The sequence below is a fragment of the Ceratotherium simum genome, chromosome 6 (genome assembly GCF_057802395.1).
Source record: "Ceratotherium simum simum isolate JZ-2026a chromosome 6, ASM5780239v1, whole genome shotgun sequence".
NCBI classification, from domain to species: Eukaryota; Metazoa; Chordata; class Mammalia; order Perissodactyla; family Rhinocerotidae; genus Ceratotherium; species Ceratotherium simum.
This window is the reverse complement of record NC_141905.1, coordinates 47,105,694-47,128,805: the sequence shown is the minus strand read 5'-3', so window position 1 is coordinate 47,128,805 and position 23,112 is coordinate 47,105,694. Positions and strand designations below refer to the sequence as shown.

Below are 23,112 nucleotides of genomic sequence, written 5' to 3'. Positions count from 1 at the left end.
AGCAGAAAAAGGTTGATAATTATTGCTGTAAGGATGCAGGAATTGGGATTGTAAGTGGTGGAGTCTGTTTTCACTATCAGTCCTTTAGACTTCTTTTTGAACTATGAAAAAGTAGTTTTGATTTATTAAAATATATTAAGGGGTAGTGTTTAAGGGATAGTGTATTAAAGGAAAAAGGAGTATAAAGTGGATAAGATTTTAATTATTGGAACACATTACATTAAATAAAACAGAATAGACACCAGTATTTCTTTAACAACTAATTACCAAAGGCACAGAGGTAATGAACAAAATTACACTTTCCACATCCTTCTGTCCACCTGATATAGAAAGGAGTGAAGTACTGATTCAGGCTACGATATGGATGAACCTTGAAAACAAGCCTAGTGAGAGAAGCCAAACACAAAAGGCATGTATTGTATGTTTCCATTTGTATGAAGTGTCCAGAATAGGCAAATCTGTAGAGACAGAAAGTATGTTATTGATTGCCAAAGGCTGGGAGAAGGCAGAATGGAGAATGACTGCTAATGGGTATGGAGTTTCTTTTTGTGGCTATGAAAATGTTCTCAAATTAGATAGTGGTGATGGCTGTGCAACTCTGTGAATATACTAAAAACCACTGATCTGTACACTTTAAAAGGGGAATTTTATGGTATATGAATTATATCTCAATTAAAAAAAAAGTTTGGAGACTGTGTCTGCCCAGGTGAGGTTATATAAGAGAAGACATTAAATCTTTAACTTGATTCACAGGAACTGCACTTGAGGAAGAAAGCAGTTTATGTGGTCTGCATTTTTCCACTTGGCTGGCTGTGTGCCTCCAGGTCACTACATAGTTGTACAAGTGTACTATTCACCTAAATTGGACCCATACCTGATGGATGGTAGTGACTGCAACCACAAAGACCCAATAAAAGGGTTCTGCAAAACCCAATTTAGAGGGGCAGAGTATGTGTGTGTGTGTGGGGGGGGGGGCAGTATGTTTGTATTTTCTTTTTTGTTGTTGTTGAGGAAGATTCGCCCTGAGCTAACATCTGTTGCCCATCTTCCTCTTTTTGCTTGGGGAAGATTTGCCCTGAGCTGACATCTGTGCCAGTCTTCCTATATTTTGTATGTGGGTCGCCATCACAGCATGGCCACCGACAAGTGGTGTGGGTCCGTACCTGGGAACCAAATCCGGGCCGCTGAAGTGGAGCGTGCTGAACTTAACCACTAGGACACAGGGCCAGCGCCTTGTGTTTTCTTTTTCAATGAATTGGCGTAAATCCTGGAGAGCAAAAGGCTTGCATTCTAGTAAATGAACATATAGATGCTGATATTACATCTGTATCTCTGAAGGTAAGGCTTGAGTATGTATTTTTATAAACACACATTTTATTCTGATATTCAACTCAGAATAAGAACAACTTTTCTAAACAATCCGGAAACTTACATCTATTCTCCAACTGACTTCATCCAAGTAGACAGATATAAGCCAGTGAGAGAAGGGAATAAGGAGTTGGCAGTAATTCAGCCAGTCCTTGCACTGAAAGTCTATGATGGTAACTTCCTGCTTTGTAAAACTTGACCCTTGTGCTGGTTTATTAAACTAGTTTGACATAAAACATAAAATAAATAATGGTTTGGCTAAATTGGAACTTTTTCAAGCCAAGACTGTTACATCTCTACATTTCATTGCCAAAAATGTAGCCACTTGTTTTGAATTGTTTCTTGTCAAGGGTTACTATTCCCACCATGGCAATGGGAGATTATCTACAGAGCACCCAGGTCACACAGACTATGGTAAAGTTTTCATGTTAATATATTCAGAGGCCTGTATGCTATTTACTTTTCTTCTTTCAGATGTATGCATTTCCTCTCTGCACATCCCATTATGTTCACTGTACATGTTTTGAGAACAGAACCCTACAAGCCTGAGTGCCTTTAATTGCCAACAAGATTTGTGTGTGTGTCTCTCATGTCCTACGTGCAAAGTTAAACCAGTCAATTACCTTTCTATAAGTCTCTTTTCCTTGGCCTTCCTCTTTTGGAGATATGCCATTTTTGAAAAACACTCATTTATTATCATCTCCACTTCAGTGCACTCCCTTAAGCGTAACTTCTAGGAGGGAAGGAAAAGGTTATACCTCATTGTTCTATGTAACTTGTGCCTAAGGTTTACTTTGGGCAGCTTGTAACCTCATACCTGTGTTAAACAGATCCCAGGCATACTGTTCTGAAGTTTCCTTTATTTTTGCCCTAAGGTACGTTTGCTTCTGCAAAGTTTAAGTGCCTGCTTAGCATTGGTTTTGATATTTTGAACACTAATGACACTGTTCCCTTTAACTACTCCTAAACCCATATCACTGTCCACAATTCTGGGATATTAGTGCAATATAACTTTCCTCTGCTTGGTAAGGGCTTCTTAGAAATGAGCAATAGTGTTAAAATGTGACGTAAACATTTGAAAAAACTTCCAGATTTAATGTCTTTTGTCTTAAAGCTGTCTATACAGGTTAAAATTTCCAGATTAAAAAAAAAAATAGTACTGTATACAGGACCCCTGTTATTTGCAAGGGCTGTGACTTGAAACCTTCATGAATCCTCTGAATTGTGAATGCTGGTAAAAATAGAACACTTATGAAGCTTGTCAAAAAAGTGTTGTCCTGTGACTCAAAGTTGAGTTTCTTGTTTTCTATTGAACTGCTAATATGCAGGCCAGAAGTTGATATCCTTGCCTATTATGTCCTAGTCTTTGCAGTGAAATCAGAAAGCTTGGTGCATCAATATCCCCAAGTAGAAGAGTCATTCCATGCTTTGTCACCAACATACTGGATCTCTTCTTCACCTTGCATTTAAATGTTTGCAAATGGATTTCCTTCTAATATAGTCTGGTTTCATCTTATTTGATCTCTTGTTTGGACCAATAAACCTCCTTTCTACTAACCTCACAATAACCATTAAAAAAAAGCACTATTAGAGAGGAATGGAATAGCGTCTAAAACCGCTCAGAGAAGGCTTCTCAGAGGAAGCAACAGCTAAGCAGTGCCTCGAAGAGATGGCTATCACTTGTGTCAAAAAAAACAGGCAAAGTCAAGTAAAATCCAAGAATATCATAGTGCATTTACTTTACTGGCAAGAAAGCTCTTTATTAGTCTCATGTGTGAGCCTGGGACTTTTGTCTAGAGGTTCTTAGCTGTGGTTGATCACTGGAATCACATGGAGAACTTTAGTGAATCCTGGGTCATAGCTCTAGGGGATCTAATGTAGTATGTTTGGGAGAACGCCTAGGTATCAGGACTCAAAACCTCCCTGGCGATAGTAATGGACAACTGAAGTTAGAAGCTGTATGGCTCACTTAGTTGTGGTTTTCCATCCCGTAGATGATTAGAAACAGGATATGTGACTTCCTGCTGGACACATGGATAGCACATATCCTCAGGCATCATTCCTGTAAGAAATTAATCCAAATTAAACCTACTCGTCCTGCTATATTCTCTCACCATCTACTGAATCACATTCATTTTTGAGGAATTTATGTAGTCATTCAAAAGATACTCGAGGGGCCGGCCCCGTGGCTTAGCGGTTAAGGGTGCGCGCTCTGCTACTGGCGGCCCGGGTTTGGATCCCGGGCGCGCACCAATGCACCGCTTCTCCAGCCATGCTGAGGCCGCATCCCACATACAGCAACTAGAAGGATGTGCAACTATGACATACAACTATCTACTGGGGCTTTGGGGGAGGGGGAAAGGAGGTGGATGGGCAATAGATGTTAGCTCAGAGCCGGTCTTCCTCAGCAAAAAGAGGAGGATTGGCATGGATGTTAGCTCAAGGCTGATCTTCCTCACCAAAAAAAAAAAAAAAAAAAAAAAGATACTTGAGAAGCTACCATATATCTGGCTCCAAGTTTTTCTAACTGAACTCTCTTCCTTACTCCATATTGCTCCCTTGTTTAAATCCCATCAGTGGCTCCATCACCCAAGGAATCAAGTCAAAGATAGCACATCATTGAAGGCCCCCTTTGTGCCTCTCAGGTCTCAGGTTCTACCACTTGATCCCTCCACTTGCGCTCTAATAGGACTGAGAAGTTAGTCATTCTCTTTGCAAACCATGCTATTTCATGCTCCTGAGCATTTGCCCTTCCTCCCTTCTGTCTCACTAGCTACCTTTTCATTTGGCTGGTTCCTATTCATACATCAAGGCTCAGATCAGCCACTAATTTTTCTGAGAGTCATTCCCTGACTCCATGCCACGAAGCCTTTCACGCTGTAGATACCTCTAGCAAAGCGCTTCTGTGTTATTTTGAAATTGTCTGATTTCACTTCTGCCCTCCTCTGGACTACAAACTCATAAAAGGCATGTCTTTCCCATCTGCGTATGCTCATTGTTTATTGAAATGGAACTGATTTGGAGCATGGCATATTGGGATACTGCTGGTGACGTGATACTTAAGGTTGAGAGAAGTCAGAGCTAACAGTTTGGCAGCAAGGAAATAAACAAGAGATGTAAAAGAAGGTCAGTCATGGGGGAGGGGGGCGGTGATCATGTAAAACCATCTGGCCTGCATGCCTCAGTTACCACATAGGACATGACAACGGTTGTGAATGATGATGAACCCAGGTCAGTCACAGAAGGTTAAATATATCCCATAGATGTTGTTTAATAAGTAAAATGGGTATTACCATATAAATGCATTTTAACCAAATTAGTTAAAATAGGAAAAGGAATTATATGGAAATTTGGCTTATGAGGGACAGATACATCATTCTGTAATGATGCTAGGTAAATTACATACTATATATTATGATGTTACAGTCTCTATTTCACTTTTTACATGCATTTGTAGCCAAAGGAGGTCTCTGACCATAGGCACATAAGATGATATTAGTAAGTCAGACACATTATTTAATCTCAAACAAAAATGCTGCCCATTCCCTTCAATGTCATTGATCCACGTGGAATCAGATAGGGGAATAGAATAACATGAAAAACTGACTCTTGGGCACACTTATTTCAAAGCTGTTGCCTGTGATTTTTCTCCTCCAAATACACAGGCTTGGAAATAATTAAACTAGTTCTCATTTTTGGATGTTCACAAACTCCTAAGCTCCTGTAAGAAACATCTTGGTATTCCATCTCAAGCTTTCAGGGAGTGAAATAATTCAGGTATGTGCTTAGCATCGTGGCTGCTACGTAGTTATTCTGCAGATGTTAGAAATAGCTAAATAATTATTTTTAGTTCTGATCCCTCATCTGAAAAATGGAGATAATAACGAGGTTTTTGCTAACTATCCAAAGGGCTTCTTGTAATGATCTAGTTAATATATACGAAAGTTTTTTGTAAGTTACGAAGTATGTGTTAGTAATACTAATTTATTAATGATTTTGCAAAACTGAATACATTACTCTGTCCAGGATATTTGTGTTTTAAAAATAGTGCAAAACAAGCAGTTCTTTAATGCAAATTCGAGTTAATTTAACAAATACTTGTTCAGCCCCCTCTTAGCCAAACACACTGTAGTTGGAGTGGGAGGATAAAAATATGTGGTCTCTGTTCTCATTTGGGCATAAGATAGATATATAAATAATGATTAAGAACAAAAGGTGGAAATTTAGAGGCTGCAATTGTAGGACAAAATGTGCCCTGATAAAGAAAACCTTTCTATTTAGAGAGTCCGGGGAAGGCTTATTAGAGAACTGGATTTTATAAGAAGAGATGGTGGTGAAGGAACGTTCTAGGCTGAGGGAATAGCAGATGCGAAGCATACTAGTGAAAAGATACCTAGAAGACAGGTAAGGTCCTGGAATGGCTGGAGCGTAGAGGGAGAGAGAGAGTATTTAAACCAGTGGCAGATCCCAGAGGGCATTAAATGCCACAGCAAGAAGCTTAAATGTTTTGCCATTGAGAAGGTTGAGCTATGCAAGTTTTTGAGCCCAAGAATGGAAGGATTACAGCAGTGTTTTAGGAATCAATTTCTAATGATAGAATTGAGTACCCTGCAATAAAATTCAAGACTTCAAATCTCTGCTTGTGTCTTCCTAAGATTGTGCCTTCCTAGAATTCCTAGTAGTTTTCCTAGAATTACTACTACCAACGTGTTCTTTTCTTTCTTTCTTTCTGTTTTGAAGTAAGGAAAATTGATTCTCTGTTAGATTAGTAGGAAACTGTGAGTGTAGGCTTTGTAAAGCAAACTTGTGTTCAAATTCTGCCTCTAAAAGTTTACTTGCTAGGTGATCTTGGAAAAATTACTCAACCTGTTTAAGCTTCCATTTTGTTCTAGAAAAACGAAGATTATAAGACCTCAGTGAGTCATTGTCCTAACTGAGACATCCTTAGCGCATTGTCTAGTATGTAGTAAACCATAAATTAATAGTAGCTATTATTGTTTATGATGTGAGTTAACCTTGGAGTGTAAAAGTGAGTTTTTATAGTTATTATAAAATATTAAATCATATTGTAGTCAAGAGAATTAGTGGAATTTCAACTGATTATTTCTTTTAAAAACAACCCCTTTTCTCCATTGCTGGAAATAGGAAAGTAAACATGCTGGAAGGCAGCCTCATTCTCTGTGGTCCCATTTAAATGCAAGTAAGTTAACCACTAGGGCTTCCCACAGCAACCATGTTCTATAAAGCTGTGCTCATAACACTGGCTGAATTAGACATACTTCCATAAAGTAGGTAAAAGTCCTCTGGATGTTGGGATGACAAAGGTCTCGGCTTTTCTGTTTAGTAGTGGATGTCTGCAGAGATACCATGATGTATCCCGTGGGTCCAGGGGGCTGAAAGTGCAGTAGGAATGTAGGGCCTCATTCGGGTCTAAGGATGGTTGCCAGGGTAGCGTTGTTGAATTTTACCACACGTAGGATCTGGGCTTCATCCTGGCAGGAAAAGAAACCAAATCTTATATCCATATCCAGCATTCTTCTAGTATTCCAACTTTTAGTTTCACCTGAGACTAATATGTGGATCCAAATGCCAGCCTAGAACTTTCTGGTGCGTGTGGGTCTCATCCAGATGTGTGGCTGTAATGCACACATCGCAGATCCAGACTCCCTCTCTCCTGATGTCAAGGCATCTGGGAAGCAAACACTTGAATGAGAAGGTTGCCTGTTGTTTGAAGCCAGGGAAGTGCCTCATCACCATATACCTGGTGATGACAGCACACCTCTCTCTCTGCTGACCAAACAGTCCATCACCCTCAGGTCTGCGTTCTCTGACTTGCAAATACACATCGCTCATGGGTGTTTTCTCTAAACCTTCTCTCTCTGTGTTCCATCACTAAACACACTCTTCCTAATGGTGTTTTTTCCTTAGTTATGTTCATGTCACTTTTTTAGCTATGTAGGGGAGGACAAAGTTTTCCTCGACCCTCTTAGAGTGCCTGGCTGGTTCTGAAAATTAAACTGACAAAGATATATTGACAGGAGAAAACCATAGAAATTTACTTAATATACATTTTACTTGACACAGAAGCCTTTATAAGGAAATAAAGGCCGGAAGAAACAGACCTGAGTATTTTTATGCTGGGTTTGATGAAGAGTGGGCAGTCACGTAGAAATGTGATAGGTCAGAGCGTATAAGGTAAGTGTGGTAAACTGGGGGAAACTTAGTAAGACCTGTTTGTTTGGATTCTTCTCCATGTCCCTCTGTCTTTAGAGATAAGGACATTCGTTTCCTCGGGGTATAGGGAGGGCACCTCTCACAGGAGGGTTTTATGACCTGTTTCAGGGAAGAGGGCAGAGGGAAGGTTAGAGTGACCTTCCTGCTTCTGCTGTTTTCTCAAACTCCTTCAGCTTAAAATATTCAATATGCCAAGGTGCCATATTTTGGGGTAGTGTGTCCTGAACCCCATCAACTACTTGGCTGTTCCCAGCCAGGAACTCTGGCCTAGAAGACAGTCTGCCTTCCAGTTCTGTGCAGAATTTAGTTACTGTATTTTCTTAATTCTCTCCCTATAACTACCATCCAGTAGTGATGTTCATTCTGGAAACCTTAAAATATACGTGAAACGGGCTGGTGGGGGATACGAAGGTGGAAGAGGGTTTCTAGGGCTTCTATTCAATGGGTTTGCACAAGTTGTTAATGCATTGAAATACTACTCTACCAGTTACAAAAAAGTTTTTGCCAGGAGCCCCCTGACTGCTGCCCCAGTTCATTCTTGGGGCGCCTAAATCTCCCCATGATCCAGGAGGCTTTTCAGGATCCTGCTCCATCCCGTGTCCTTTTTGATTGTTTAGTGTCCTTAAAATACTAGTTATTAAGTATTTTGTTGATCACTTTTGGTATTAGTTCTTGTAAACACATTAATTTCACATTCTGGAAGAAGCTTTTCTGCCCTTGTCTCATAGTTTTTGAGAAGCACCTCAGTCTCACCCCAGTGCACAGTCTCTGAGTGTTTGTATGGCATATTTGGAATAAAAAAAGGGGTAGGATCATAAATGACTCTATAACCTTAGCTCTGAACAAGACCACTCTCAAACCAGTCTAGACAGAAACAAAATATCCTCAAGGCAAGAGCCGTGTCCTCCAATATATAAGGAGCCCTTTCCTCCCTCATGTAATCTAAATCCTTTTTGCTTTCTCTCCTTTCTGATCCTCAATGACTCAAGATGCCCTTTAAACTAAATAGTGTCTTTTCAAAGAAAAATGTGAAGTGTTTATTTTAAAGTCCTAAAGAAGTAAAATATTGCGTGAACTCTACGTACTTTTTACTCGCTCCACTATTTTTGTTATAGGGTTCATGAGAAACTGTGATTAATCTTTATTTTTCCTTTTTGAGTACTGTATTTATTTTAGTTGAAATGTCAAAACATATTTATCCTTTAGATGGTGACTCTGAGACACTAAATTGTATGCTTCCCTGTGACACATTTCATATCTGTCAGGGCAAACAATTTCCAAGTTCTACCGAAGCTAATTGCCTTTATAGATCAAATTGTTAAATTTGAGTTATAGTTTAATTACGTGGAATGGGAATGTCTGCTTATCTACTCTATAAACAGTTTTATTCTGTCGTAAAATGAATAGATCTGAAATGAACTATTCCTTTTAGAGATTTTTGGAATTTCTTGTGCCTGCCTTGATATCGCTCTTAGTAATTATGATATATGAATATGTTCACATCAAAAATCTCTGAAAGTGAAAACAGAAATTGAAAATCCATTTGGAAAATGATGTCATTGAAGAGCTCAGTTAAACATCAAACAAAACCCAAGCATTTATGGAATTTCAGCTCAGGTTTTTCCCTCCTGTGTCTGATATTCAGGATGAGGACTCAGTTAGTCCACACGGCCACTGCTGGGTCAACAGCTGTCTTTGAATCATAAACTCTGAAGATATTCAAGAGGCTTAAAGGATAATGATGTGATCTAGCCACCAAAGACACAAAGACCTCAAGAATGTTTGAGATTCAGAGAAGGAAATGAGCATTCAGTATCAGTTGAACAAAAACCTATATAGTTTTATTGCACTGTGAGAAGTGCTAAACGTTAGTTTGGAAAATGGGGTACTTAGATATACAAAACTATAAATGTAGATGATGGCATTTTATCAGACTGCAGGACAGGTAAGGTGGAGGACTGAGGGGAGAAGACCGGAGAGCCAGATGAGACAACAAAGTGGTGAACCGAGTCAAAGTGTCATTTACTTAAATGGAGATTATACATCCTTTTAAAGAAGAGCCAGTACTTTCAACTTATACACACCTTTTCAAAAGTGAAATGATTAGAAAGTGAAAAAAAATTCAATACTTGTGTTTTTATTAATGATAACAAAATTTCTAAACGTGGTTTTATATAGAAGTCAGGATACCTACCTGTTCTGAAGATGTTATGGGTTTTGTAAAGAAAGAGAAGTACTTATTTTATCAAAGTAGCATTTGTGTAGGAAGGAATATGTTTTACATTGGGGCTTAGTATGCGCATAAGTATTCACATGCACACACATAAAACTTTTATAAATTATACTTATCCTTACTATGTGTAATGCATTTGATATTTTCTCTTCTATTCCATTAAAAAATGCTACTTGTAATCCACTAAGCGGGTTTTATGTTATCTTTAATGGGTTACATTGAGCAAGGGGCACAACAGATGTTGTTGTGACTTTCCTTGGTCCCTTGGACCCCATGAGGATGCAAAGCTGCCAGTAATTCATGTTCATCGTGGTGACAATCCCATTAGTTCTTTTAAGAATCTACATCTGAGCCCACTGCACTGCAGGGGATCTTAATTCTGACTCTCAGCCAGACTATTGGCTTGATACGTCCTGGTACAAATCATAAATTAATTTTCTAAGATAAGCTTACACAGTCTCAGGGCTTGCACTAGGGATTTTATACCTATCCTTTTCATTGGTGTGGAAGCTAGCCCTAGCACCTTGTTAACGCAAGGCTGATTTACAACTAAGTCAAGGTGTCCTCAGCATCTGACCATCCAGAGCTGGACAGGACAAGGCTTAAGCCTGCCTGATATTCTGTGCTATCCAGTGCAGTTAGGCCAACTTATAGAGTAATCTCTGAGTTTCAAGTGGAGACCTCAGCAGAAACAGGATTCTGATAGTTCCATCAAGGCAGATGGAAATGTAATGATTCAGGTAGTAAGGACAGAGCATAAGTCCCTAGTAGCCAGAATGTATCGCAGTATCAGCAAGGCAAAGTTGACAGTGAAGGAGTCTGATAAACAGTATTACAGGCAAGTGAGGAATGTTTCATTAAGGGCTGTTATGATATCAAGGAATGTGCCAGGGAACAGCTGCACAGATCCTCAACAGTGGGGGTGGCACAGACTCATACTCATGGCTCTAGCTATTTGTGTCTTAAATAGCCTTAGTAAGCTAGACAGGTGTGGTCCCTGGAGCGCCAGTGACAAGCAGGCTCTTTATCCAGAAGTCTTAGCTATCTGTATTTGATGAAAAGCCATATTTTCTGTCCATACTTGGGTTTCTACTAATGCGTCTAGGTTCTCTGGGGGCTCTGTGAGTCAGCCCCTTCCTTGGTGACTATAGCACTCCTTATTTTACACTGGCATTCTCACCCTCAGTGGCGTGGCGGTTGTTGGGGTTGGGGTGAGGACTGACGGTGGTGATCTTGAAACCATCCTTCCTTCCCACAGCCATCTGGCTGGACCAGTAGTGGTGGGGTTTCCCTGGTGAAATGTCTAAGCAGGCAAAATGTGTGCTTATGTTTGCTGAGCTTCCAATTTTGACTCTCAGGATATATTTCTATATTTCTTCTAGTCCACAGAGCTTTAATTAGGGATATCTCTGAATTAGAATATGAAGTAAGGTTGGTAGTGGAGTTTGCTCGTGTGATTTTCTGTGATAGAGGACAAAATGATAAAGAATATATGAAACTTCAGGCTGCTTAGGGAGTTTGAAGGTAACTGGAGTAATGGTATTAGAGTTGGAAAATGACCTGTAAAAATAAATGCATTTCAACTCTGTGAGTTTTAAGATTCAGCCACTCTGACCTTCTTACTATTCTTTATGTAAACTGCGTGTATTCACCATCTCTGTGCCTTTACAAATACTGTTTTCCATGCTAGGAAAGCCCTTTGCCTTCCTTCTCTTCTAGCAGGCAACTGCTACTTGCCTGGGAAAAGCTACATATTATGTATGATGAATTACCTGTATACAATTCTATCTCCTTACACTAAACTTGCCCTGAAAATAATAATACTAATTTATAGATCTATAGCGCTTACAATGTGACAAGCTCTGCACTTTGTGACTATTAACTCTTAATTTTCACAATAATCTGTTTATGGAGGTATGATTATATTTAGCAGAAAAGGAAACTGCACGGGGAGGTTAACTGACTTGCTTAGGGTTCCAGAGCTGGGATTTGTAACCACGCAGTCTGGTCCCAGTATCCACCTATTTAATCACAATGCTATGCTGCCTCTCAAGTTAGGTTCTGTGTTGTTTTTTTTTTTTTTTTTGGCAGGGAAAGATTCACCCTGAGCTAACATCTGTTGCCAATCTTCCTCTTTTGTTTTTTCTCCCCAGAGCCCCAGTGTATGGTTGTATATCCTAGTTGTAAGTCCTTCTAGTTCTTCTTTGTGAGCCACCACCACAGCATGGCAACTGACAGACAGGTGGTGTGGTTCCATGACTGGGAAACCAACCCGGGCCACCAAAGCAGTGAGCGCCGAACTTTAACCACTAGGCCATCAGGGCTGTCTTGGGACTATGTTTGGTGTATCTTTGTAGCATCAGTGTTAAGTGCAGTGTCTCAATCACAGAAGGCACAAATAAATGATTTTGGTTGAAATTAATGAATGACCAGACTCTCCTAACAAGGACATGTCTCTCACGTGGACCTGAAGTTCACCTGGTGAAGGAGGATTTTATAAGTTAGTTTGAGCAGCCTTGGAGCCAAGTTGTTCAGTCCAAGAAGTGTGGGGAAGTACTAGATGTAAATTAAGGGAGTGTCCTAAGTGGAAGGTGAGGAGGGGCATTGAAATAAAAAAAATCTGTAGTAGGGAGATGTGTATCCCAGATGTCCAGTTGGTTGGGACAGGATGGTGGTGGTTTCATGAAGGGAAGTAATTAGAAAAAAAAGTCCTTTGATTTGTTCTTTTGACATTTTGGTTAAGTTGTGAGCGGTGGTGTGAGGAAAAATTAATTTTCCTTTAGAGGATAGGAATAGGAAGGAGAGTACATCAAAACTGTTGCCTTAATGAGGTTAGATATTATCTAAGAAAATGCTTCATAACAGAACAAGTCCCCTTGGCAGTTGTTCCATGAGAGGGAAATGGTCCATTTATGACAACATACATGCACTAAAAATATTGTTGTCAGTTGTTCATAGAGCTCTAGTTCTATGATGAAGTCCACGGTAACCATGGATTGGGGAAGAGAAAGAGAAAACTCTGGTTTATAGGTATAATCATTGGCTTCACAATAGCTTTTACCTAAGACTTCAGATTCCAAACCATCAGAATTCAAGGATAGCAATGTGGAAACTTTTATGTTGTTGTCATGACTAGCTGTCAGTCTTTCTTGGCAACCCTAGAATATCTAAGTCTAGACATATCTAATGGGCAGAGTTTTACCAAATAGAGAAGTAATCCTGGGCCAAGAAATACCTTATTGCCTACCTAACTAGCATGTTTTTTGACTGATCAAGCTGTTTGGTGATTGTGTTCTCCATTTAGGGGTCTTGTCTTTGGAATAAATCAGGTGTATTAGAGAGAGATAAGAATTTTGTTTGAGGATGCACTGGTTTAGGCACCAGAAAGGCAGATGCCAATATTTTTAAGAAATTTGTTTTTCTTCCTGATGTCATACCCTTCTTCTAAGATACAACCATCCTCCAAAAAAATGAGCCAGGAATCATGACCCAAGACCGTATTGTTCTTCACTCACTAATTTTCCAATTGTTATTCTCTATTTAAGCATTTATTGGCTATTCAGGCATACAAAGGTGATTTATACTTACTGCAGCTATTTTTATAATCAGTAGCAATTACCATAGTGATCTATATTACGTATTACATTGCCTTAATCTTTAGGACAGTGTCAATTAATAGATGCTCCATGCTTTAATAAAGACTTAAGGATAACTCCAACCTTAAACTTAAATAAACTTAAGTATAAGGGGAAATAATGATATAATTTCTGACTGAAATAATTTAGGTGAGACTTTACTTCAGAAGGATAAATTGTATATTAGTTTATATTAAATGAGATTCAATTACAGATTATGTTAGAGTTGGGAGCTGAAAAAAAATTACCAATTAAAATACAGTATATTTGATATCAATAACTCTGAGTCTGATCTGAAAAGTGAAAATAAATTGTACATATTCACCAAGAAGCAACTACCAAGACCTTGAAGTGGCAGATCCAGTGTTGCCACTGAGACTTCTGCCAAGTGTCAGCAAGCATGTACATAATTTTAAAAAGTGGCAATGGGTATTTACATATTAAATGTGGAATTCTCAGAATCCAGAAACATAACATAGTAAAGGTAAAAGCTATACTCAATTTTTCTAGTGGCAAAGAGAAGACTGGCTTTTCCTAACTCACAAGTTTTGGAAATATTATTCCAAGTTATTGCCTTTGGGGGGAAACATTGCTTACATTTAGATATGCTGTCAGTTTTCTTTCTCTATCCACCCATCTAATCTATGATTTATAATTCAGGTTTCCTATTCAAAATGAAGGAGTTTGGGTCAAATTTACTTTTTATCTAGGTTATAAATTGAATGCCTATTGTGTGCTAGACATTTTTCTAAGTAAAACGATGGATGTAATGTAAAATCTCTTAAATTCTCTGAGCAGCAAGTGACAAGGGGAGGGGTTACAAATAGCAAACAAAAAAGAAGGAAAATTTTAAGTCCTGAAGGGTGTGATAGAAGGCCTTTCTATCAGGAGGCTCAATTGTGCTGTGGTTTGTGGCTGTGTTTTTCATCAAGCAGTCATTAAAGTGTCCAGTGGCATTTTGGCAGCAGCAAAGCAGGACCACACAGCTTTGGAGAGCTTTCTAACATTATAAAAAATGTAAAACAAGGACATAGGATAGAAAGTGAATGGGAGCGAGGATGGAAGATACATTGTGTGAGTGGTCGTGAAAGGTCTTATTGAGACCCAAATGATGAGAACAAGATGATGACAAAGATCTTGAGGAGGAGTGTTCTAGATAGAGGGTCTACTGAATGCAGAGTTTTAAGGATAGATCCAGTTAGTAAGTACAAGGCACAGAAAGAAAGCCAACATTTTTAAGACAGAATGAGTGAGGGTGAGAGTGGGAGGGGAAGAGGGTGGGGACGTGGGTGGGGCCAGAATACAGAGAACTTTATAGACCACAGTAAGTTGCATATGCTTTTAGTTGTAACAAGAAGCCGTTGGAAGTTTTTAAGCAGTAGAGTGATTTCAATTGATTTGCTATTTGAACGATGGCTTTGGTGGCAGAGAGAAGAATAGATGGAATGGCGTGGGGTGGGGTGAACGGGCTGGAGCTGAAGCAGGGAGGCCAGATAGGAGGACATTACAAAAGTCTGAAATATGATTTTGGCTTGGACTAGGGAGTTAACGGTGGAGCTAGTGAAAGACACCTGTACTGGAGGTAGAGGCCTGTCTAATGGATTGGCTATGGGCAATGCTAGGAAGATGGAGATGAAGGAAGACTACTTCATTCATGCAATTAATATTTTTGAGTCCCTGTTCTGTTCCAAGCCCTATGTTAGACACTGAGTTTATTATGGTGAACAAAACCAGACTCAGTCCTTGCTTTCAATAGGACTTAAAATCTGGTGAAAAACATTATTAAAATATTCATACAAATAAACAAAATAACTATAAGCTCAGAAAAGGGCAATGAACTAAAGCTATGTGGTATTATAAAATCATATAATGGAAAGACCTAATTTAGCCAGGGTGTGTAGGGGGAGTTTGGGGGATATGCTAGGTCAGGGAAGGCTAAGATCTGGAAGAGAAGTAGGGTGTAATTAGGTGAGAAGTTGGGGGTTCAGCAGTGGAATGCTTAGGCCTGGTGGTTAGGAAGGGAGTATGGCACAGTTGAGAAACGGACCTAAGAGGGCCAGTGAGCCTGGAGGGGAGAGTGAGAAGAGATTGAAAAGGGTGGCACTGAGCAAACTATAGATGGTTTTGCAGACCATGTTAAGGAGTTTGACTTTTTTCCTAATATCTATGGAAAACTTTAAAGGAACCTGTCTAATTGCTGAAGTTTCTTCCCATTCTAAATTCTGAATTTTTCTATAACTTAATTTGAAATAAGAAAATGGCAGAGCTGCAAAGTGACCTTCAGAAAACAGTGAAACTGCTGACATTTGATTAACATAATTAGAGAGACTCTTGAAGAATCAGTATGCATGATCATCTTCCCCTTAGGTGCAATTGAACATTTCAGGATTGCACAGTCATTATAGTCCTGGTGTTATGACACCGCCAATATTATCTTTTCCAAACTTGGACTGCCTTTGGCCACTGTCCTATAGGCTCTTCTCTGGACCCCTGAGTTTTGTGAACTTACACAGCATGGAAATATGTGCAGTGAATGCCTGTGTAGGTAAACTAAAATAATTAATATGGCAATTGTGGGTGTTAAGTTACAAAACCATATCAGATGATATTAAGAAGGTGATTAGATAATTTCCATAAATTAAATAAATAGACTGTGGATATTCCTGCCAAACTTTCTACTCTCTGGGATGAAGAGATTAAAGTCGTGAAAGAGCTGGCTGGTCTGGAACATAAGGAGAGCCCACTACCATCTTGGCGTACCCTGGACCCTCATGAGAAGCTAACACGTGACAGACAGAGCTATGAGGAGAGGAGGGAGACTGGGGTCTGGTGCCATGATTTAACCCCTGGATTCAGGCATTTCGGACACCATTAAGTTTGTACTATGCTGTTTTGTGACTCAGTACCTTATTATTTTGCCCATTTTGTGGTTGGATTTTTCTATTATTTACAGCCAGAGAGTTGTGGCCAATCTATTTGTTTATCACTGAAGGTGACTTGGATGCATCTGTTCTCGGCAATGTAAAAGAGACTGGTTATTGCCCACGCCAAACCGCCCAGCCACAGGCAGGGGGTGGAGAAGGTGGATGGGGGTGAGGAGGTGGGGGAGGATGGCCCATCCTTCCTGCCATTTCCACCACAGTTTGTGGTGGGACGTGAAAGGAGAAGCACTTGCACTAAGTGCCACTTTTACCTCTTATTAGTGGGGTGACCTTAGGCCAGTCACTTAAGCTGTGTTTGCTTCAACTTCCTTATTGGAACCCTCTCTAGGGTTATTGTGAAATTCCTGGGAGATAAGGGCCATGAATATTCTTTGCCCACTGTGCTAGGGAATAAGAGCTGGCTAGGCTATGTCCCGAACTCTTCCCTCCTCTCTCAGATGAGACCCCAAGGATGGAGAAGAAGCCATCTTTTACCACAGCTGCTGGCAGGCTCTGAACTCCAGGACCAAGCAGAGTGAGAGCTTCCAGGAGAGTGTGAGAGCCAAGTTGTGGGGTGCAGCCCCTGAGGGGTCTGTTGGGTTATCTGTTGCTGTGTAACAAACCATCCCAACCTAGTGGCATAAAATAAGAACCAGTGTGTGGGTTAGGAATTCAGATGCAATACGGACGGCTTATCTCTGCTCCATGACGTTTGAGGCTTCAGATGAGGCCACTCAAATGCTGAGGCTGAACTCAGCTGGAAGCTTCTCCATCTGATGTCTCCCTCCTGACTGTATTGACTGAGATGACTCAGAGGCTAGGCTTGGATGGCACTGTCAATGAAATCACCTCTACATGGCCCCGGCATGTGGCTTGGGCTTCTCACAGCATGCTGTTGGGTTCCAAGAGGGACTTCATGAAAACAGGTGGAAGTGCATGGCCTTTTCTGAGATAACCTTGGAAGTCATGCAACATCACTTGCATGCAGGCAATTGTTACAAAAGAGCCACTAATGCCACCCTAGTTTCAAGGGGAGGGGAATTAGACTCCAGCTCTTAATGGGAGAATGACAAAATCACCATACAGGAGAGCTTGTGGAATGGAAGTTATTTCATGGCCATCTTTGGGAAATACAACCTGTCAGAGAATCACAGCATCTTGAGGCTGAAAGGGAGCCTAAAGTTCCCCCTCAGGCATCCTTGGACACCAATCTCAATCTCCTCTGCAATGTCCTGGCCCATGCTCACCCAGCCTTCTGTGTTGTTTTCTTAGCACATGGTGCCCCCTGCCCACTGGGGCAGCTCACTCTACTTTGGAGCTGCTTGGACCTGTACACATTTCCTTTTTGTGTGAGATGCCGTCTGTGACCCTTGGTTTCTTCCCCTTAATTCTCACACGCTCTGTAGACTGTCACCTGGGGAGGCTGCCTCCTTCTGCTTCTCCACGGCTCAGTGGAGATTTGAAGACAGCTACCATGGGCTCCGAGTCTTCTCTTCTCACAGCCTGGCATTCCAGCTTCACCAGCTTTTCCTCTGCACCCTACCTCCGTCTTAGTCATGGCCCTTCAGAGACTGTTTGGGTTTGTCCATGAAGTAGATACCTTCTTGAGTGCCTCCCCAGTTCTTCCTTCCCATTTTCCCACCACCAAAGCTTTGATTTCGTTTGAATGGTTTCTTTTCAGCCCCGTTGGATGATCTTGATTAATGAAAACCATTTCGAGTAATTCTATTCCTCTTGCCAGGCATTCATTTAAGAACAGGCATGTGACTCAAAGGAGACGTAAAGGGATGATTGCTAGGAGTTTCTGGGATTTCTTCCCCAGAAACAGTTGTAAGATGAGAAACTCCCCTTGTCTGCCTCTGACCCAACTGTATGACTTGAGCAATGACAGTCATCTTGGGACCATGAGGACCCAACCAGTGGGGGCAAGCCAACTGAAACAGGAAAAGAATCTGAGTCCTTGGAGGACTTGTTGAGCTAATAAATTGACCAGCCCTGGAACTGCTCCATTTCCAGACTTCTTGTTACATGAGAGAATAGACAGCCTTATAATGTAAGCCATTTACTTGATAAGTATTTAGTGAAAACCTAAAGGCACAACAGGGAACAACGTAAAAATCCCTTCATGGAGCTGACATTCTAGTGGAGGACACAGCTGATAGGTGACTTAATGAATGAGATGTTAAACATGGGGCTGATGCCTTCCACTTGCCCCCAGACCCACTTTTCACTTTTCCTGGCCCTTCTCTCTGCCCAGAGGCTAATCTGAATGGGAAGTCTCCCCTTCCCCCTGACTTCCAGCTGAGATAAGCCGATGAGGAGCCCCATCAAGAGACCAGAGGGTAGAGAAGAGAGAGGTCAGGACATTTATCCCCCGGCTCCCTCCAACCTAGGCTGGGATTTGGCAGTGAATCTTTCCTTATCAGAAGCCACAGATCCAGCTCCTATTGGGCTTGTCTCTCTCATGGCTCCAGCTCTCAGCAGGGTCCAGTAATCCTACTCAATGATCCCTTCACCTCCAGCACTCTTTGATCCCATAATCCTGCCCACACTCCCGTCACTCATCCCTCTTTGATTACCTCCCCCTCCTGAGTGTGCAGTCTCTTCTGCCAAAACCCTGACAGATGTAGGTGGTAAGTGCTATATAGAAAATTAATTCAAGAAGAGTCATGAGTGCAGAGGAAAGGAGCAGATTTAAAGGGCAGCTCAGGAAAGGTCTCATTGAGAAGGTGACATTTTAGTAAAGATATGAAGAAGTCATGAGATGCCTAGGATGGAGGGAGATTTCAGGCATAGGGAAGAGCCTGTGCAAAAGCCCTGAGGTGGGCCTAGGCCTGGATGTTCAAGGAACATCAAGAAAAGTAGTGTGAACAGAATGGACATAATGGAGAGAGGGAGAGGTGGGAGGTGACGTCAGTGAAGCAAAAGGACAGAGCTGTGGTGCCTTGTAGCCACTATGGGACTTCACTGTACATGAGTAGAGTGGCCCCTGCAGGGAGGTACAGGTGCTGACAGTGTGTTAACAGAATTGCCTGGCTGCTACATGGGGAAGGGACCAGAGGGGCCAGGTAGGAGCAGATGTCCCACCTAGGAGGTGACTGCATGGACCGGGCAAGAGAAGATGGTGGCCATAGCAGCAGATGTGAGGAGTCATTGAGTTCTGGGTGTATTCTGAAGATGGAGCCAGCCGGATTTGCTGACAGAGCAGTTGTGGGTCTGGGAGACAGAAGGGTTAAGGATAACTCAAACGGGCTTGGCCAGAACACCTGGAAAGATGGAGTTGGTGTTGCTGGTACAGGGAAGGCATGGGAGAAGCAAGACTAGGAGAAGGAGGTCAGGAGCTCCGTTTTATACATGAGAAATTTGTGGTGTGTGCAAGACGGTGTTTGGTAGCCCCCGACGCACCACACCTCCTGGGGTTCACACCTTTGTGCAGTCCCCTCGCCTTGCATCTAGACTGGCCCTGAGACCTGCTTGAACTCATTGAATGTAGCACAGGTGATACGGGACCTGTTCCTAGTCTGGGCCTTGAGAAAGCCTGGCACCTTCTGCTTTTGCACCCTTGGATGCCAGCTGCCATGTAAGAAGTTGGCCCAGCGCAAGAACAGCATGCTATGAAGATTGGGCAGCCACATAGAGAGGCCCACGTGGAGGAGAACGGAAGCTGACATTCACAGCTATGCCCCCAGCCAGTGACCAGTACCAAACGCTCACCGCAAGAGGCATTAGACCTTGCATTTAACCCAGCTGACAGCATAGGAAGCCAAAGAATCATCTGGTTAACATACAGTATCAAGAGAAATAATAAATTGCTGTTTCAGGTCCGAAAAACTATGAAGGATTTAGTGCAGTCATTCTCAACTGGGGGCAGTGTTGCCCCCAACAGGGTAATTGGCAATGTCTGGTGGCATTTTTTGTTGCCACAACAGGTGTGGAAGTGCTACTGGCATCTAGTGGGTAGAGGCCATGGATGCTACTAAACATCCCCCAGCTGAATTGGATGCTCAGGACAGCTCTCAACAACAGAGAATGATCTGCATCAAAATGTCAATAGTGTTGGGCCTGGGAAATGCTTACCTTCATACTTTTTAACATATCACAGATAATTGTGGCTTTCTGAAAGGAAATGACGATCATATGGATAGGGATATGCTTTTAAAAAGGAGATAGGTGAGAGGAATGAGCTCAGATCAGCTAAGGATTCTTCAAATTCTGGTGCTTTTTATTTGCATTGTTTTACTTTTTCCAAAATAATTGTATATCCACTACTATTATGTGATCATAATAAAGTGCTAATTCTCCTCTTTTTGGGAAGGCTTTCTCCTGCTTAACATCCAGTGACTTCTTCCTCATACTTTGGTTGGGGCTTAAGAATCTCCTCTGTGGTAAAGTCCTTGGGAAAGAGTCAAACTGTACAACAACTGTCCTAGACTGGACAACATGTAGTACACAAGTCTGTATTAACACATAGTATACTGGATTTGCATACTGGATTGTTTTGGAGTTATTGGGAGGTCTTGGATTAGGAACTACGTGAGAAATATGACAAAGAGTAAGATAAATGGGACTAAAATATTACCATTATTGCTAATAAAATCTAGGCTAGAGGATGTAGCTTAGATGTGAGAGCCAAATAGACTTCTCAAACTGAACTCTATATTTGGGCAAACTTACCTGTCCTGTCACGGAAGCCCAGACAGGGGCAACTTCGCTAGGCTGGGAGGAAGATTCCTCCCTGGAAGAAGCAGCAGAGAATGTCAGCCCTCTGTGGGGAACTCCCTCCCAGCAGGAAGAGATGAGAGGCTGAGATGAGCGTACACAGCTGATTACTTCCAAATGTCCCAATCCAGTAAGTCACTCCATCGGTTATGGTGCAGAGTGAGGAAAGGGGAGGAGAGAGGTCCTGAGTTTTACTAATTGAGCTCCGTTCACGTAGAAAGAAACATCAAGAGTGGGAAAGATGCTCCACCCTTCTCCCTCCCCTACTGCTGCAGATTGTAATTCTTCCCTTGTCAGCTTTAGGTACTACCTGTGCTGTCCAATGCAGTAGCCACTAGCCGTGTGTGAGTATTTAAATTTAAATTAATTAAAATTAAATACATTTTAAAATATAGTTTCTCAGTCACACTGGCCACATTTCAACTGCTCAGTAGCCATGTGTGGCTAGAGGAGGCAGTATCAGACAACGCAGCTGTAGAACATTGCCACCATTGAAGAAAGATCTGCTGGATGGTGCTACTATGAGATTTTTGTCTGACTCATCTTTGTATCATCAGTGTCTATAACCAGGGCCTGACTCACAGGTACTCAGAAATGTTTGTTGAGTTGATACATGAAAGAAAACCGTTGTGATTTTGCTTTTCAAATCTGCATATTGTAAAGATCTCTCCATTCCAGTGCAGCAAGATATAAAAATGAAACATAGATATCTTGTTAAATGAAATAAATCAGTTGAAGAATATACACTCTACAATCCTGTTTTTAAAAGTTGTTACTAAGAAAATGGTGACTTTTGACTTAAAAAAGTAACAGACTAGGTAGTATGTTAACTTTCTAGATATAGAAAGAAAATTATGGCCATTCTCAATGTCAAGTATTAAAAAAAAGCAATTTTAAGAGTGAATAGACTAAAATATTAAGAAACATGGTGTTGAAGTATAAGGACAAATCACAGCCATTGGCCTGATGAATATTGCACGCAAACCATGAAATCTGTTTCCTAAGGAGAGTGCAAAGTAATGTTCTCTTTTTCAGAATATGGCTCCCTTGCTAAGCCACAGACAAGGAGAGGGCCAGATGGCGCAGTTCTCATTTTCCTCCTGACCCAGCAATATACTTTCTCCCACCTCTCCTTACAGAAATTATGTGTGTTCATTGCAGGGGTGATCCTCACCCTGGGAATGGACCTGCTGACAGTGTCTGAGTCAGAATACTGACACACTGACTGTGATAATCCTTGTGCAACCTTACCTTGCTCCTCAGTTGGTAGTTTACAAGCTCACAGATGCTGGGCCAGAATTCAGTCCATAAAATTAAGACATTCTGTTTGACAGTGCCAAATCTAAACTGCTGAAGCGAGGACATTAAAGCGTGAAGCAATGCCTTAAAAAGTAACTAGGGCCATTTCTGCCACGCTACAAGTCAACCTGGGTTCAAAATGAAGATCTTTAGATGCCACAGTAATTTCCCAGAAAAAAAAAGGGCTATCATTAAGAAAATACTACAACCAAATGAGAATGACAAATAAAATAATACAGAAAGACCAGTTTGATTAGCAGCTCTGCTGTTTTATTTCATGCTCGGTTAATAGGAGAAAAGAGTATTTTCATCAAACTATTAAAATGAATGAATTTACAGATATGAATATAATCACCCAGAAAAATGACATTAACAAAATAGTTTTAAAAATGAGCATGATAGAAATAATTCTTTGTAATTATTGTGTGCATTGACTGTGATTCGTTCTTCAATCATGATGGATTCTAGGTTTGGGTAGAACTCCATGTGGTTGAATGCGTTCCTTGGAAGCTGATATTTGAAGAAGTTGAGCTGTTTGGTAAATCCCTTCTTTCTTAATGTGTTTCTGTTGCTGTTTCTCTTTTTCAGACCCACTATGAAAATGGGGAATATATCATCAGGCAAGGTGCAAGAGGGGACACCTTCTTTATCATCAGCAAAGGAAAGGTAAGCTCTGGAGGCACAAGACAGAGACGCGTGAGGG

General features: G+C 41.1%; 1 protein-coding gene across 2 annotated transcripts in view; it reads left to right on the top strand.

Annotated features, from left to right (window-relative positions):
- The window catches only part of PRKG1 (protein kinase cGMP-dependent 1), a 1,223,752-nt gene that overhangs the window by 980,417 nt on the left and 220,223 nt on the right, over window positions 1-23,112 (top strand). For both annotated transcript variants that reach the window (XM_004440002.3, XM_004440001.3), the window contains exon 6: window positions 22,998-23,075. In XM_004440002.3, coding sequence (XP_004440059.2) covers window positions 22,998-23,075 — 78 coding nt within the window. The remainder of the gene's footprint in view (window positions 1-22,997; window positions 23,076-23,112) is intronic.